This window comes from Symphalangus syndactylus, chromosome 4 (assembly GCF_028878055.3).
Source record: "Symphalangus syndactylus isolate Jambi chromosome 4, NHGRI_mSymSyn1-v2.1_pri, whole genome shotgun sequence".
In the NCBI taxonomy this organism is placed as follows: Eukaryota; Metazoa; Chordata; class Mammalia; order Primates; family Hylobatidae; genus Symphalangus; species Symphalangus syndactylus.
The window spans coordinates 34,462,031-34,477,356 of NC_072426.2; the positions used below are offsets into that span (position 1 = coordinate 34,462,031).

General features: G+C 39.5%; 1 protein-coding gene across 4 annotated transcripts in view; it reads right to left on the minus strand.

Annotated features, from left to right (window-relative positions):
- Nucleotides 1–364: 364 nt before the first annotated feature.
- The window catches only part of ANK3 (ankyrin 3), a 556,820-nt gene continuing 541,858 nt past the window's right edge, over nucleotides 365–15,326 (minus strand). For all 4 annotated transcript variants that reach the window (XM_055274392.2, XM_055274391.2, XM_055274393.2 and 1 more), the window contains 2 exons: nucleotides 14,602–14,689; nucleotides 365–1,796 (listed from right to left, as the gene is read on the minus strand). In XM_055274392.2, coding sequence (XP_055130367.1) covers nucleotides 14,621–14,689 — 69 coding nt within the window. In that variant the 3' untranslated portion in view covers nucleotides 365–1,796; nucleotides 14,602–14,620. The remainder of the gene's footprint in view (nucleotides 1,797–14,601; nucleotides 14,690–15,326) is intronic.

The window sequence follows — 15,326 nt, forward strand, 5'->3', positions numbered from 1 at the left end:
AAACAAAGAAAGCTCTGTGGGCTAAAAGCAACTGCACGTTGATGGTTCCTAGAAGTGCCAGTCAACTTTTTGACATGCTGGCTATAGTATCTCCAATTCTCCACTTTTTGAGATGGCCTGAACAGATGTGGGCAAAGCTTACTTGTCAATTAATCTTTAATTAATTATTGGCTTCCCCATGAAATGCACGGAATTTATAAGCTGGGAGCTTGCAGGGCACATATGAATGTTAGAGACTATCTATCTCTTCAGTGACCCCAGAGGCACAAAGAGGACCAATGGGGTAGATTGGCCAGGACTCATATGACAAGGGATTAGACAACTACCTTTTGCCAGAAAACACAAGGAGACTGTAAAGCACAGATAGGTGAAGAGTTTAACACAATTTATTTTATGCTTAAATAATCGACTAGGTCATCCAGTGTATGGTTTTTCATACATATGTCATTAGAGCTATGTGTCAATGAATGCTGATTTTATGTGAATATAATCAACAAATTAAAGAATTTCACCAAAACCCAAATAAAAATGCCCTTTAAAACACAGCAGCCTTATTAACCTAATATGACACTGCTAGAATGGTTACAAATGATTGGCTTACTGAAAGGTGTCTACATCTTATAGCCAGTACACAATACAGTAATAATTTTACAGCGTGCTGCCATTCTACTAGCTAAGGATTTCTGTTCAGTCCTTTTTAATTACCCCCGACTGGGGCCTCTTATGAGCACCATCCACCTCTAAAGCGGCAAGCATTTACCCCCTTTTAAGCACTAACAGATAGCATCCCCCCACCCCCTAAAGCAACTACCGTATAGGTTATTTTTTTTGTTGTTTTTAGGTCATTTCATTGAAAAATTGGCAATAGCAACAAATATTAGATGAAGGGCTTTGTGTTTACAGATAAAATCTTTTGTGTTGCAGTATACTGTAGTGTTTGCAAAATTGGAAAAGATTTAATCAAAATAAGGTGATACACATGCATCAAAATATTAGTATTCTGAAGAAAAAAATTTTTCACAGAACTACAGAATTCCTCATTTTGGGAATTATTTAAATTTGCAGCAGATTTTAAAGATTTGTTTTTTTTTTTTTAAAATCAAGCTAGCAGTTTTGCATATACAAACATTATAATTGCTAATATACAAGAATCAGTGAAGAGTCACCCCCACCCAGAATCCCTCCCTCCTCTTCTAGGGTGAAGTCACTTGAGACCCCTATTTGTTAAATGCATTTGCAATATTCTGTTTGTGTTCTAAGAGGCAGTGCCTTATCAACATTTTATTCTATTTTTCTGTTAGAATTTATACAGTGTTATTATTTACAGCAAAACTATCGATGTTTTAAAAAAGAAACAAATAGTGTTTATACCCTGACAGTTTGGGTCCAAGAAAAATAAGGCGAGCTGTTGTAGATTTAGTAATTTTAGTGTTTCTCAGTGATTTGATCATTCCATCTCCTTCTGTCCCTTCTGATGGCAGGAATTTCTTCCTTTTGTAAATGACACCAAATTACTTGAGATAAACTGTTAACAGCATGGCTTCTTGTATATACACTGCATTGCTAATTGCACACGCGCCAATCCGGAAATGAAAGTGATTTCCATGCTCTGTAAATTGGCTCATGCTAAATTAAAATGTGGGTGGTTTTCTTTTCTTTTCTTTTTGCATAAAAAAAGATCATGCCATTAACGTGTGGAAGCAGCGAACACACACACACACTTCTCGGTGAATTTTTACTTCCTGCTGACATTTCTTCCATGAATTTCTCAATACTGGCAGTAAAAACTTATGATCCTGTGGAAAGAGACAGTAGATAGTGAGTTTAGCTTTCTTTTCTTTTTCTTTTTCTCTTTTCTTTTCTAAGACAACTAGTGTAAGCCTTACTTGCCATTCAATAGAAAAGTCTCAAGAGAACAGAGGCCCTCCATTCCCTATGGGGTGGTTTAACATGATGCTACCTGCTAGATGCCTTAGAGGACAAGGCCCTAAGGTGTACTGGAAAGCTCTTAGAAGGCAGTGACCTTTTCTAGGCGACCTCCAGAGAGCCTTGCTTATTACTATATTTGTGTTTTGTAATTGCACCAGACCACCTGGTTCAACTTTTTTTTTTTTTTTTTTTTTTTGAGATGGAGTCTTGCTCTGTCACCCGGGCTGGAGTGCAGTGGCCCGAAATTGGTTCACTGCAAGCTCTGCCTCCAGGGTTCACACCATTCTCCTACCTCAGCCTCCCGGGTAGCTGGGACTACAGGTGCCCCCCACCACGCCCAGCTAATTTTTTGTATTTTTTAGTAGAGATGGGGTTTCACCATGTTAGCCAGGATGGTCTCGATCTCCTGACCTCATGATCCGCCCACCGTGGCCTCCCAAAGTGCTGGGATTACAGGCGTGAGCCACCATGCCCGGCCCTCAACTTTTATGTAACAAAGTTGTGAGTTGTTTTTGAGTTGCCATGGACACCACCAGGTTGAAGGTCACATAATCTGAGCATGCCCAGATGAACTAAATATGCAACCATAGGAGGAACCTAAGTTCTCAGACTGAGGAGCTAATTAAGAAGCTTATATCTCATGGCAGGATCCAGTCAGATAGAGCCTTGGCGTCACCCCATTGCAGGATCCAGTCAGATCATGCCTCATTACCCTATGCTTCTGAAACATGACCCAGCCCCCAGCTTGGAGAGACAGATTTGAGTGGTTCCTCCTGTCTCCTTGTCAGTCAAGTGGCACCTTTCTCCTGCAAAAACCTGGTGCTTCGGTTGGTGTTTGACTTTCCATTGTGCACAGGCAAACACCCAGTTTGGTTCGGTGACAGTTTTAGACCGTGTTGGGAAGACCCTCTTCTAGTTCTGTCTGAAGCTCAGGTTATTCAGCTGCTTGGGGAAGCCATTTGTAGCCCTTCAGGCCTCAGAGACTATCTGTGAAATGAGGTGGCTGAGAGAGGTAATCTCTGAGACTTCCCTAAACATCAAAATGTAAGGAGTTTGGGACCTCCATGAGCAGAAATGGCCAGAGATAAGGAGTCAGGATAGAGCATCTCAGCTATTTCTGAATGCTTTGTAAGTCTCTGACTTCTCCAAAAATTCAACTAATCTTTCAAAAGGAAGAAAAGTGTCATTACTTCATTACAATGAAATTTCTTTTCCATAACCAAATTAAAATTAAAGACAAACTTCTACTACTGCAAAGAACTTTTGCTTTTCCTGTCCATGTCAGTCATAATGGGACAAATTAATTTTATTTGAGCTTTTTAGTGGAGGCTCCACTGAGAATGTCTTGTCTTGCTGGAGGATTCCTGCATAAAGCATCTGTGTTTTATAACCAGTCTTACTGTGTCAAAATAAATCATTCTTTGGCAGAGGTTTTCATACTTTTGTGCACTACTGTGGTATGAATTTGTCTTTTCCATAAAACAAAGTTCTTCCCATATATTGTCTCTCCTCCTTGTTCAGTGTGAAAAGCTGACAAACTTGCATGCCTGCCTGCCTGAGAACAAGATACAGCTCCTATAGAAATCCTGAGTAAGGCAAGAACAACTTTAAGAATAACCCTGCTCACTCCCATATAAACAACAGACTATATTTGCAGATCTAGGACAACCTTTAGAATTCAACTTCTCTTGGGGCCCAGGAGTGTTTCCAGTGACCCTGAAGATGTTTACTTACCTCAGACAAGTATCTTCCTCTTTAGATGGGTCACCTAGGACAGCCTGGCTTATGGAAACATGTTGGTACAGCACTTCCTCTCTCTGCCCCCCTACAGGACCTGGCTTCCTTTTTAGTATTAAAAATGCTACTGACCTCCATGCCCCAGGTCACTAATGCGTGGAGCCAAGAACATGAAAGTATCAATTCCTCCTATGTGATTTCAACACCCCTCCCCTGTGACTCTGCTGAGGTTCCAAAGAAGGAAAGTGACTCACTTGGGTAGATCATCTTGCAGAGGGTGGGCAAATCAGAAGATGATGATCAGGATTTTCTCACCTGTTTTTATCATTTAATCCTAATCTTGTGGGCACCAGGCTTCTTAGATGGTCCTATGATAATGTTACTACAGTCTTACTCCCTGCTTTTTCTAAACCTCTCCCCCTGACTTTTTGAAGCTTGATATATAATTTATATATCATACTTCAGCTATTATAAATACACAGCTGCTTCTTTTTTTTTTTTTTTTGAGATGAAGTCTCACTCTGTCGCCCAGGCTGGAATGGAATGGCATGATCACGGCTAACTGCAACCTCCACCTCCTGGGTTCAAGCAATTCTCCTGTCTCAGCCTCCCGAGTAGCTGGGATTATAGGTGTGTGCCACCACGTCCGGCTAATTTTTTGTATTTTTAGTAGAGATGGAGTTTCACCATGTTGGCCAGGCTGGTCTTATACTCCTGACCTCAAGTGATCCACCTGCCTCGGCCTCCCAAAGTGCTGGGATTATAGACATGAGCCACTGCGCCTGGCCTGGCTTGATAATTTTTAATATTTATGTAGATGTGTGATCATCATTACTTTTCTCCATGTCTCCTAAAAACCAATCCAACTTCCCAGGTTAATTTCGTAATGAATAGCAAGGCCTTTCTCTTCTCACCTCAATCCAAGCAAATGTTATCTTTCTGGATATATTGGATATGTTGCTATCATTTAAAAAAATGCTGTGAATTATGCCCACTTATATTCCAGTGAGGATGTTTTGGGTGATTTTTTTAAGTGGGAGTTAGTTCCTCTTATAACTTTTTCTTTTCTTGGTTATGCAATCAGAGCCTGTTGGTCCCAACCACACTGGGTACACGAAGGTCATTCATTGGACAAAAGACTTTACACCAAGCACAATGTTGCATAAAAAGCACGAGAACCTTGGCTAAGTGACTGTGTACTTGCTATAAAAATATTGACACTTGGTATAAACTGTGATGACAGCGCCATCTGATGGGAAGGTGTGAGGGCAGAAGCCATCAAGATGACATTTCAGAAATAGAATTTTGACTCATCTCCCTTTTCTGGTTTAGATAATGGATATGAGATAGATGCAGTTGCACTTAGGAATCTCTTTCTTTGGGTTTTGTATGACTTCCAAACCTAAAGGTGGGAGAAACTAAATCAGAAAACCAATCATTCCTTTTAGCCATTTCACTATATTTTTAAGAAACATTTTAAAATATACGAAAACAGGGCCACGCACGGTGGCTCACGTCTGTAATCCCAGCACTTTGGGAGGCCAAGCAGGGGGTGGGGGATGGGGGCGGATCACCTGAGATCAGGAGTTCAAGACTAGCCTGGACAACATGGTGAAACCCAGTCTCTACTAAAAATACAAAAATTGGCCGGGCGTGGTGGCAGGCACCTATAAACCCAACTACTCAGGAGGCTGAGGCAGGAGAATTGTTTGAACCCAGGAGGTGGAGGTTGCAGTGAGCTGAAATCGCGCCATCACACTCCAGCCTGGACAACACAGCGAGACTCAGTCTCAAAAAAACAAACAAACAAACTTGGAAACAGCAATTCATTGGATTTTCATGGCGGCTGATACTTTACAGTTAAATATGTACTGCATACATCACATCTTCAAGTCAGGAGCATGCTCTGGTACAGAACTGACTTGTCTTTTATAGGTGAATGGACATACCATGTGGATTTTAGATCGTAATGCCTAGCTTTAAAAAGGGTCTCCTATCTTTAGTTTGACATCTGAAGCTCTCTGGTCCAGCCCAATGAACCTTTTTAGGTTTAATTCCCACTGTCCTCCACTGAAAAGTTGTTTTGCAATCTCCAGTGGTTCTCAAACTTGGTTGCACATTAGAATTACCTGGGAAGATTAAAACAACAACAATATCCAGGCCACATCCCATACCAGTTTATATAGAATTTTTCGGGATGGGGCCAGCATCAAAAATTTTTAAAAACTCGATAATTTGAGAGCCAGTCAAATGTTCTGGAACAGTGCTTCTCAAAGTTTAATCTGCATTACACAGGAGTCTTTGAGTATAGATTCTGGTTCAGTAGGTCAGTGTGTCTGAAATTCTTTTTTTTTTTTTTTTTTTTTTTTTGAGACAGAGTCTTGCACTGTCGCCCCACGCTGGAATGCAATGGCATGATCTTGGCTCACTGCAACCTCCACCTCCCGGGCTCAAGTGATTCTCCTGCCTCAGCTTCCTGAGTAGCTGGGATTAAAGGCGCCCACCACCATGCCTGGCTAATTTTTTGTATTTTTATTACAGATGGGGTTTCACCATGCTGGCCAGGGTGGTCTTGAACTCCTGACCTCAGGTGATCTGCCCGCCTCGACCTCCCAAAGTGCTGGGATTACAGGCGTGTCACCATGTCCAGCCTGAAATTCTGTATTTTTAACAGACTTTTAGGCATGCTGATACTGTGGTCCACAGATTTCACTTTGAGGATCTAGATTAACAGGTATCAACTACAAATTGTTTTCCAATTTCATTGTCTTTATTCATGATTTTGTATCCACCTACACTTGCCTTCTCTGATTATCATCTGTGGCTAATTCCTCTTCTACCCTTCAAATTTGTTTCAAATGCCACCTCCTGGAAAGTTCAGACGTCTTTCCCTAATGAAATCCACCTTTGTAGTTCAACTCTTACTCATCTTTAAGACTTAGCTGTGTCATGGCTTAAAGAAAGCCTGAGCCCACTGAGGACAGAGAGGTCTTTACTCTAGTTCTTTGTTTCTCTCCCTACCCACCTCTCCCTTTCCCTTCTTTTCTCTTTTTCCTTCTCTGTAGTTACAGAAATCATGGACTAAGACTTTTTTCTAAACACTAATTTTAATTACTTTATGTAACTAAAATAAACTACAGTGCAGTTTTAAAGTAATTCCCAATTCAGGTAGCTTTGTTTTTTCACTAATACCAATAAATAGGGCTTTTTTGATTGTTCTTTTCTGTTCACTTGTGATTAAAAAGTATCTTAAGTCAAAGGGCTGGAAAAAAAATACTGGAAAACTGTTCATTCGTGTTTTAGCAGTGAAAGAAAAACCTAACAGTAATAAAGTTTTATTACTGTTATTATTTTTATTAGGTAAAGATATTTATTCTAAACTGTTCTAAAGTGGATTAGCTAATTTAATCCTAATAACCATGAGGTACTATTATTTTTTCCATTTTATAGATAAGAAAATAGAGCCACAAAGCTTTTATTTATTTGTTTTTTAATTAATTTAGTTTTTTTGAGATGGAGTCTTGCTCTGTCGCCCAGGCTGGAGTACAGTGGTATGATCTTGGCTCGCTGCAACCTCTGCCTCCTAGGTTCAAGTGATTCTCCTGCCTCAGTCTCCTGAGTAGCTGGGACCACAGGCACGTGCCACCATGCCTGGCTAATTTTTGTCTTTTTAGTAGAAATGGGTGGGGTTTCACCACGTTGGCCAGGCTGGTCTCTAACTTCTGACCTCAGGCGATCCACCTGCCTCGGCCTCCCAAAGTGCTGGGATTACAGGTGTGAGCCACTGTGCCCGGCCAAAAAGAGAGCCATAAAGCTTTTAAATAGTGAGCTCAAGATTACACAGTTAATATATAGTGGAGCCAGAATTGGAAATCAAGCCATCTGCCTCTAGCTCTTATCATGAAGCCAAGGCTTTTGTTAATAGGAATTTTTTAAGGGTAAGAAAAATAAAAAAGGGCCGGGTGCGGTGGCTCACACCTATAATTCCAGCACTTTGGGAGGCCGAGGCAGGCAGATTACCTGAGGTCAGGAGTTTGAGACCAGCCTGACCAACATGGAGAAACCCCATCTCTACTAAAAATACAAAATTAGCCGGGCTAATTTTATTTCTTAAAATAAAAAATATTACATATTTTTAAGAAAAATAAAAAATATATAATATAAAAACATATTTACTCTGTATGAATTCTGGTAAAATATTCTAGAGGGCAGGGTCCTGAATTTGTAGTGAAGCAATTCAGCCCATAGCTCTGACTTCTGAGAATCAGAATCAGGAAATCCAGACCTGTCATTAACTGCACTCAGCCTTAGAGATTTTGCTGTCTGTCACCGTTCATTCCTTAGTAAAGAGGAACAAGAATCCTGTTTTACTAATTTCCTAGGGCTACTATGAGAAACAAGTGACGTGAAATAATAGAAACTTTTCTGAAGTGTAAACCACCATCACATGCAGAAGATTTCAGATACTGCTGTTCTCACTTCTCCCACTGTTATATTCTAACATCACTGGCTACTGCTTCTTAGTCCACCAGCCTCTTCAAGGTTCTATTCTTGGTTCTCTTAATACTAGTAGCAATAGCTGACACTTATTGAGTGCTTACTAAGGAGGGTCATGGTTGGAGCTCTGCAGAAGAGAGAGGTCGGAGGCAATTTTTTTTTTTTTTTTTTTTTTTTTTTGAGACGGAGTCTCGCTCTGTCACCCAGGCTGCAGTGCAGTGGCAAGATCTCGGCTAACTGCAAGCTCCACCTCCCAGGTTCACACCATTATCCTGCCTCAGCCTCCCGAGTACCTGGGACTACAGGTGCCTGCCACCACACCTGGCTAATCTTTTTGTATTTTTAGTAGAGACAGGGTTTCACTGTGTTAGCCAGGATGGTCTAGATCTCCTGACCTCGTGATCTGCCTGCCTTGGCCTCCTAAAGTGCTGGGAACACAGGCGTGAGCCACCGCATCTGGCTGAGGAAATTTTTTTAAACTCTGAAATGTTGCTTTTGAGGACTCAACTTTTGAGCCCCTTCTTGGCTTACTTCAGCTTTCTCCCTAGGTAATCACATCTATTCACTGGTGTTCAATACCCATTTCTTTTGTGATGATTCCCACATTTTTATATGCACAGCCCCAACTTTTCCTCAGAGCTTTGGACTTGTGTATGTAACATAAATACTTGGATGTCTCATAGCATTTCAAACTCAAGTCCAAGCCTGAATGCCTGTCATTCTTCTTAAAACTCATTCCTCTTCCACTTCTGCTTCTTTCTCTATCATCTAGTTGCTTATGCCAGAAATCTAGGAGTCATTTTTGACTCAATGATTCTTCTCCACTCTACCCACCATGCTAATCTATCAAGTGCTGTCAATTTTCCCAGCTGAAGCCACCATTATGGCTTAGTTGAACTGAAGCAATAAGTTCCTAACTGGTTACCTTCATTTTATTCTTGTCCCCCTATCCATTCTCTAGATAGTCCGTGCTCTTATTTTTTTTTTTAAAGAGGGAAAAAAGACCAAGTTAGGTCCTTGCTTAAAATCCTTCAGAGGCTTCAAATTCCTCTAAATATGCACACAAAAAATTATTTTATTAAGTTCAAGGGTACACGTGCAGGTTTGTTACAGATTATTCTGTCACCCAGGTACAAAGCCTAGTACCCAATAGTTACTTTTTCCTCTCCTCTCCCCTCTCACCCTCAAGTAGATCCCAGTGTCTGTTGTTTCCCTTTTTGTGTCCATGTGTTCTCATCATTTAGCTTCATTTAGCTTCCACTAAATGAGAACATACGGTATTTGGTTTTCTGTTCCTGTGTTAGTTTGCTAAGGATAATGGTCTCTAGCTCTATCTATGTTCCTGCAAAGGACATGCTCTCGCTCTTTTTTTATACCTGCATGGTATTCCATGGTGTATGTGTGTGTACCACATTTTCTTTATCCAGTCTACCATTGATGGGCATTTAGGTTGATTCCATGTCTTTGCTATTGTGAATAGTGCTGCAGTGAACATATGTGTGCAAGTGCCTTTGTGATAGAACAATTTATATTCGTTTGGGTATATACACCCAGTAATGAGATTGCCGGGTTGAATGGTAGTTCTGTTTTTAGCTCTTTGAGGAATTGCCACACCGCTTTCCATAATGGTTGAACTAATTTACACTCCCACCAACAGTGTATAAATGTTTCCTTTTCTCCACAACCTTGCCAGCACCTGTTATTTTTTGAGTTTTTAATGATAACCATTCTGACTGGTGTGACATGGTATCTCATTGTGGTTTTAATGTGCAATTCTCTAATGAACAGTGATGCTGACCTTTTATTCATATGCTTGTTGGCCACATGCCTGTCTTCTTTTGAAAAGTGTCTGTGCATGGCTGGGCACAGTGGCTCACGCCCATAATTCGAGCACTTTGGGAGGCCCAGGTGAGTGGATCACTTGAGGTCAGGAGTTTGAGACCACCCTGGCCAACGTGGTGAAACCCCGTCTCTAATTAAAAATACAAAAATTAGCGGGGCATGGTAGCATGTGCTTGTAATCCCAGTTACTCAGAAGGCTGGGGCATGAGAATTGCTTGAACCCGGGAGGCAGAGGTTGCAATGAGCCGAGATTGTGCTACTGCACTCCAGCCTGGGCAACAGGTGAGACTGTCTCAAAAATAAAAGAAGAAACAAAAAGTGTCTGTTCATGTTCTTTGCCCACTTGTTAATGGGGTGGGTTGTTTTTTGCTTGTAAAAAGCAAAAATTGACAAACTGGACCTAATTAAGGAGCTTCTACACAGCAAAAGAAACCATCAACAGAATAAAGAGACAACCTACATAATGGGAGAAAATATTTGCAAACTATGCATCTGACAAAAGTCTAACATCCAGCATCTATAAGGAACTTAAAATTCCCTTTAGAATGAAATTTAAATCCTTTCCTCTGGCCTACAGGGCTCTGAATGATGGTGTGTGTGTGTGTGTGTTTAATGTTATCTTGTGCCTATCTTACCTACTACCAGCTCACCTAACACAGTTGAAGAAATGAAAGATCACACACCAATCTTACATATTTGAAGAAATGAAAGATCATGCACTGATCTTTCATTTCTTCAACTATGTTAGGCCTTTTCCCACCTCAGGGAGCTTGCACATGTTGTACCCTTTGCTTGGGGTCCTGTTCTTCTCCATTATTTTCATAATTGGTGCCACCGATGAGGTCTTAACTTAAATGTCATGATTTCAGAGAGACCTTCCCTAGCCCCCAAGTCTAGGTACATTCTTACATTCTTTCATTGGATCCTGGACTTTGTATTTTCAGTGTTTAAACATTTGTTCCATTTTTTTTTTTCCCACTGCAGACTGGGAGATCCAGAAAGGCAGGGACCATGAAGCATTTATTCACTATTGTATATCTAGTCCTTCCACTTTAAGCCAGGCAGATGGCCAAATAGTCTTTGAAGAAATAAATGAAATGGGTTAACTTTTTGGCCTCAGGTAAAGGGCTGCCTTGACAAGCATGGGCACTCTTGCCACTCTTGGCTTACACATGGGTGTCAGAACCTAAGCATTTTCCTAGAGGAGGTTTAGAATACAGTATGTGTCATGCAAGTCTTTGCCATGGCTTAAATGACCTTTTATCTGGGGATCTTCCCTTGCCATGACCTCATGAATCAGCCCCCTTTTTTGGTATTTGAAGTAAAAATCTAGAGATTTAGAAATGAAGTCTTGCTTTGTTTAAGAAAAAAAGAATAAAAAACTATGAGTCCTTTCACTGTGTAGAGTAAGAAAAAATTTATGACAAGTTGCTTTTGTACCTGTATTTGATTCAGAAGTTGCTTTTGGGCCTCTAATGATCAAATATTATTTATTAATATAAGTAGTAGTTAAGATCTATGTTCTAGATAAGTTCAAATTTTATTCTTTTGCTCCCTAGTTGTAGTACCTTGAGTAAATCAAATATTTAAGTTTTCTAAACCTCAGTTTCCCTATTTTTTTAAAAAAAAGCTGTTGGAGGATAGTTGTATTTGCCTTATAGCATTATTTTGGGGATTTCCTAAGGTAATATATATAATTATTTACCTAGTGCCTGCCATATAGCAATCATTTCACAGAAGATGATTATTATTATTCTTTGTAAATAATTTTAGAGAGATAGCTTAGTGTAACAGAACATCAGGCTGAGAATCAATAATCTTGACTTCAAGTCTTAGCTGTACCAGTCATAAACTGTGTGAAGGCAGAAACATCATTTGACCTGTCCGAGCCTTAATGTCCTCATCTGTAAAAGGTCACAAGCAAAATTGCCTGACTTGCCTTAAGGCTTGTTGGAAGGATTAAATAAGACAAAAATGTAAAAGTACTTTGTAAACTATAAATCACTATATACTATGTACAAATCTTGAAAGTCACTGGCTTTTCTCTTTAAAAATAGGATGGCTATGATTCAATATTACAGAAAAGCAGGTGCAGAGTTCAGATAGCTCAAAATCCAACTGGTTCTAAAATGGAAAATACAAATTTTGATGTTACCATCTAAGACTCAGTCATATTTGGCAGCATTCTACTTGCTTAGTTGTTTTTTTTTGTTTTTTTTTTTTTTTTAAAAAGAGGCAGCCAGCATGACTATAAAAAAATCTCAATATATTTGCAAATTGATTTTTCCAGAGCACATACATTCAGTCTCCTGGAATTCCAGGCAGTATTCTTGGACTCATTCCCTAAGTTCACTTACAGAAGGTAAACACTACCTGGAAAGTAAAATTAGGCTTGTCAAGTCACTGTTCTTTCAATCTGACACATTGTTTGCTTTAGCTGAAGTTATTTTCACATTCATATGAATGTACCCAACGTTCTCTCTCCTTTGAGTGGTGCAGCAAGTGAGTCTGATAACTTCTTTGTAAGATGATTATTTAAAATTTTAAAACCTCCTTTATATTTAGTGAGCAAACTGTTTTTAAATTAACACAGTCTAAAGGACCCTGGAAGCATAGTGCTGTCATATTTTTTGGTGTCATTTATTCACAGATATTAGGAATATGTCATTGTAGAAAATGGCTCAGCTGGTGTAGGTAACCCTTTTGGTTCCTTTCCACTTGGAGCCTGAGAATATGATTGAACAAGCTGCTAAACTTTAGGGGCATACTACAGATGACTGAACTCTTTTCTACTTTCGTTTCATTTTTCACTTAGAATTGCATAAATAGACGAATTCGAGATAACAAACTCATGCTTAGTATTTTGTGGATCTGCTATAGGGAGAAGTCTTTCACCAGGTTCAGCAGTAGGGCATGCATAGGAGTGGGTTCATTCTAGCTACTGCTACATTGATGTCATCCTTCATTTTCTCATCTTGGATCCTTCTCATCCAATAAAAACCAAGTTGTGTTGATATTTTTTTATTTAGCCATCCTCACTGCCAAGCTAGCTTCTGCAGTAGTCTCTCAACAGGTTTTCTGTTCATCCACCAGTGCCCCTTCCAATTCATTAACTACCCTGCATTTAGAGCGAGTGATGCAGCACATATAAATTGGATCATACCTCACTCTTGCCTAAAATCCCTTAGTGGTTTCCCACTGCTTTTTGGGTACAGCCCAGAATCCTTACAGAGATGACTGACTCCTACTCATTCTTTAAAATTCAACTCAAACATCACATTCTCAAGGAAACCTTCCCCGTCACCTCCGACCCAAGTTAAGTTTCTGGCAAACAAGTGGACACTGGAGGCAGCTTGTTCGGGTTTGTATCCTAGTTCTGCCACTTTTTACTTATGTGAGCGTGGGCTATTCATTTAACCACTTTGGGCCTGTTTCCTCATCTATCAAATGGGGATGATGAAGGCCTTATCCAAGAAGGTTGGCTGTGAGGATTGCCTGAAGAGCACTCATGAAACACTAGGAAGAGGATGTGTAGTAAACATTCTTTCCAGAATGCTCTGCAGTTCTTAGTGGTTTTCTCAATGCCATTAAATGGTCACGTGAGAAAGTCTCACAGAAAGAAATGAAGTAAATGTTATACTGAATAAACAAATGATAAGGCTTGCGGGGAGGGAGAATCGAGAACTTATCTGGGCCTTAGTTAAGCTCACACATAAAATTACAGGCAGTGAAACTAGATTACTTCCCAGTTCCTTCCCTCAGCACTCTGCATACCAGTATCCTGGCAAGTAGGGAACAGCAGATGCATGAAAATGAAAACTAGAATCTGTTTGCTCTTTCTTACTACTTTAACCTGTGGGGCTAAGAAGACTGGCAGTGAACTAAAGAAGTGATTTTGCTTTACCTTACAGACTATAGAGGACTTTCTTTTTCACCCCAAATGGCCTAATTGTAGCTAGGTAGAAATAAACAGGACAATATAAAAGGAAAATAATGTGATCTGTAAAGAAAAGTCCAGGCAAATGTAAACGAAGCTCACTTACTAAACATTTACCTTAAAAAACAAACAACAGTGCCATTAACCTCCTATTTTTTCCTTTTGTTTCTATAAAACACCAGATAGATATATCAGTTATTTAATTTAGACTTGGAAACTCACTTTATTTCAACCAAAATGATGTCCTCCGATGCTGTTCTGCTAAAATGGTGAAAGTCTGGATCAATAAAACTCTGAGTATAACTGTAAGAAGTATTTATTGCCAAATAGTCTTCCTGTTAGACTGTATAAGGCTACTGTATTTCATAGTGAGCCTTTACTCTTATCAGTATTTATATTTGCTTCTGCAAACATAATTTACAATTAAATTGCTGCCTAATTTGTGAGGAGAAAGTTAATGGACTGTGAAACCGAAGTCAAGTTTCATTGTGTATATATATGCAAACATCAACAGAACTTGAACAACTTCGTATTTGACTTTCAAAGCTGGAATTCAGTGAAAAGGAAAGGGCAGGGAAAATCTGAATCACTTATTTAGTGAAATTTATAAGTTTCACAGGAATTTAAGTCCTACTGTTGTTGATATGAACACACCTCACCTTGACTGACCGTTCGCTGTTATGAGTGGCTCTTCTTTTCCACATGCCGGATTTCTTTCTTCGTTTTCACCTTAAAACCTTCTCCCTGCTTTAAAAGGAATGTACATATTAAGATTTCACAGTGAAACAGTTTTAGTTATAAAGCAGTCCCATTCTGATCCTTGGAGGCTAGATTAGGATAAGCGAAACAGTTTAAAGCACTTTGTCACTTCATGTCCAAAAATACATACAATCTTTAGCTTAACCACACAGTTTAGCATCATCAAGGCAAGCTAGAGAGCACTGTCAAAATGAATACAACATAACTGTACTTGACAGTAATTCAGTAGGTTAGTGATAAATCAAAATAACGAGCAGCCTATCCATTTCCTATGGTAAGCTAAAAGAAATCAGCACCACAGCTCACAAGGCAGCAGAATTGTAAGCAGTCTGTTGCAATGAGATTCAAACTTCTTAGTTAAGTACTAATCAATAGAAATGCTGTTGATCTCAGGGACTTTTTTAAGTTAGTGGAATTGCCAATGACTTCCTCTTACTGTCAGACCAAGGAGGCATCTATTTTGCATACACAAATCCTCTCTTCACTGAGCATCAGGAATACAGTTCCCCGAGAGCAAGGTTGTGGCACAAATACTCAGTTTTTACCCAATTTTTAACAGAAAACAAACGAAGCCTTTTCAATTTTCTGATTTGTACTTCTGATAAATTTTCAGTTTACTTTTTCT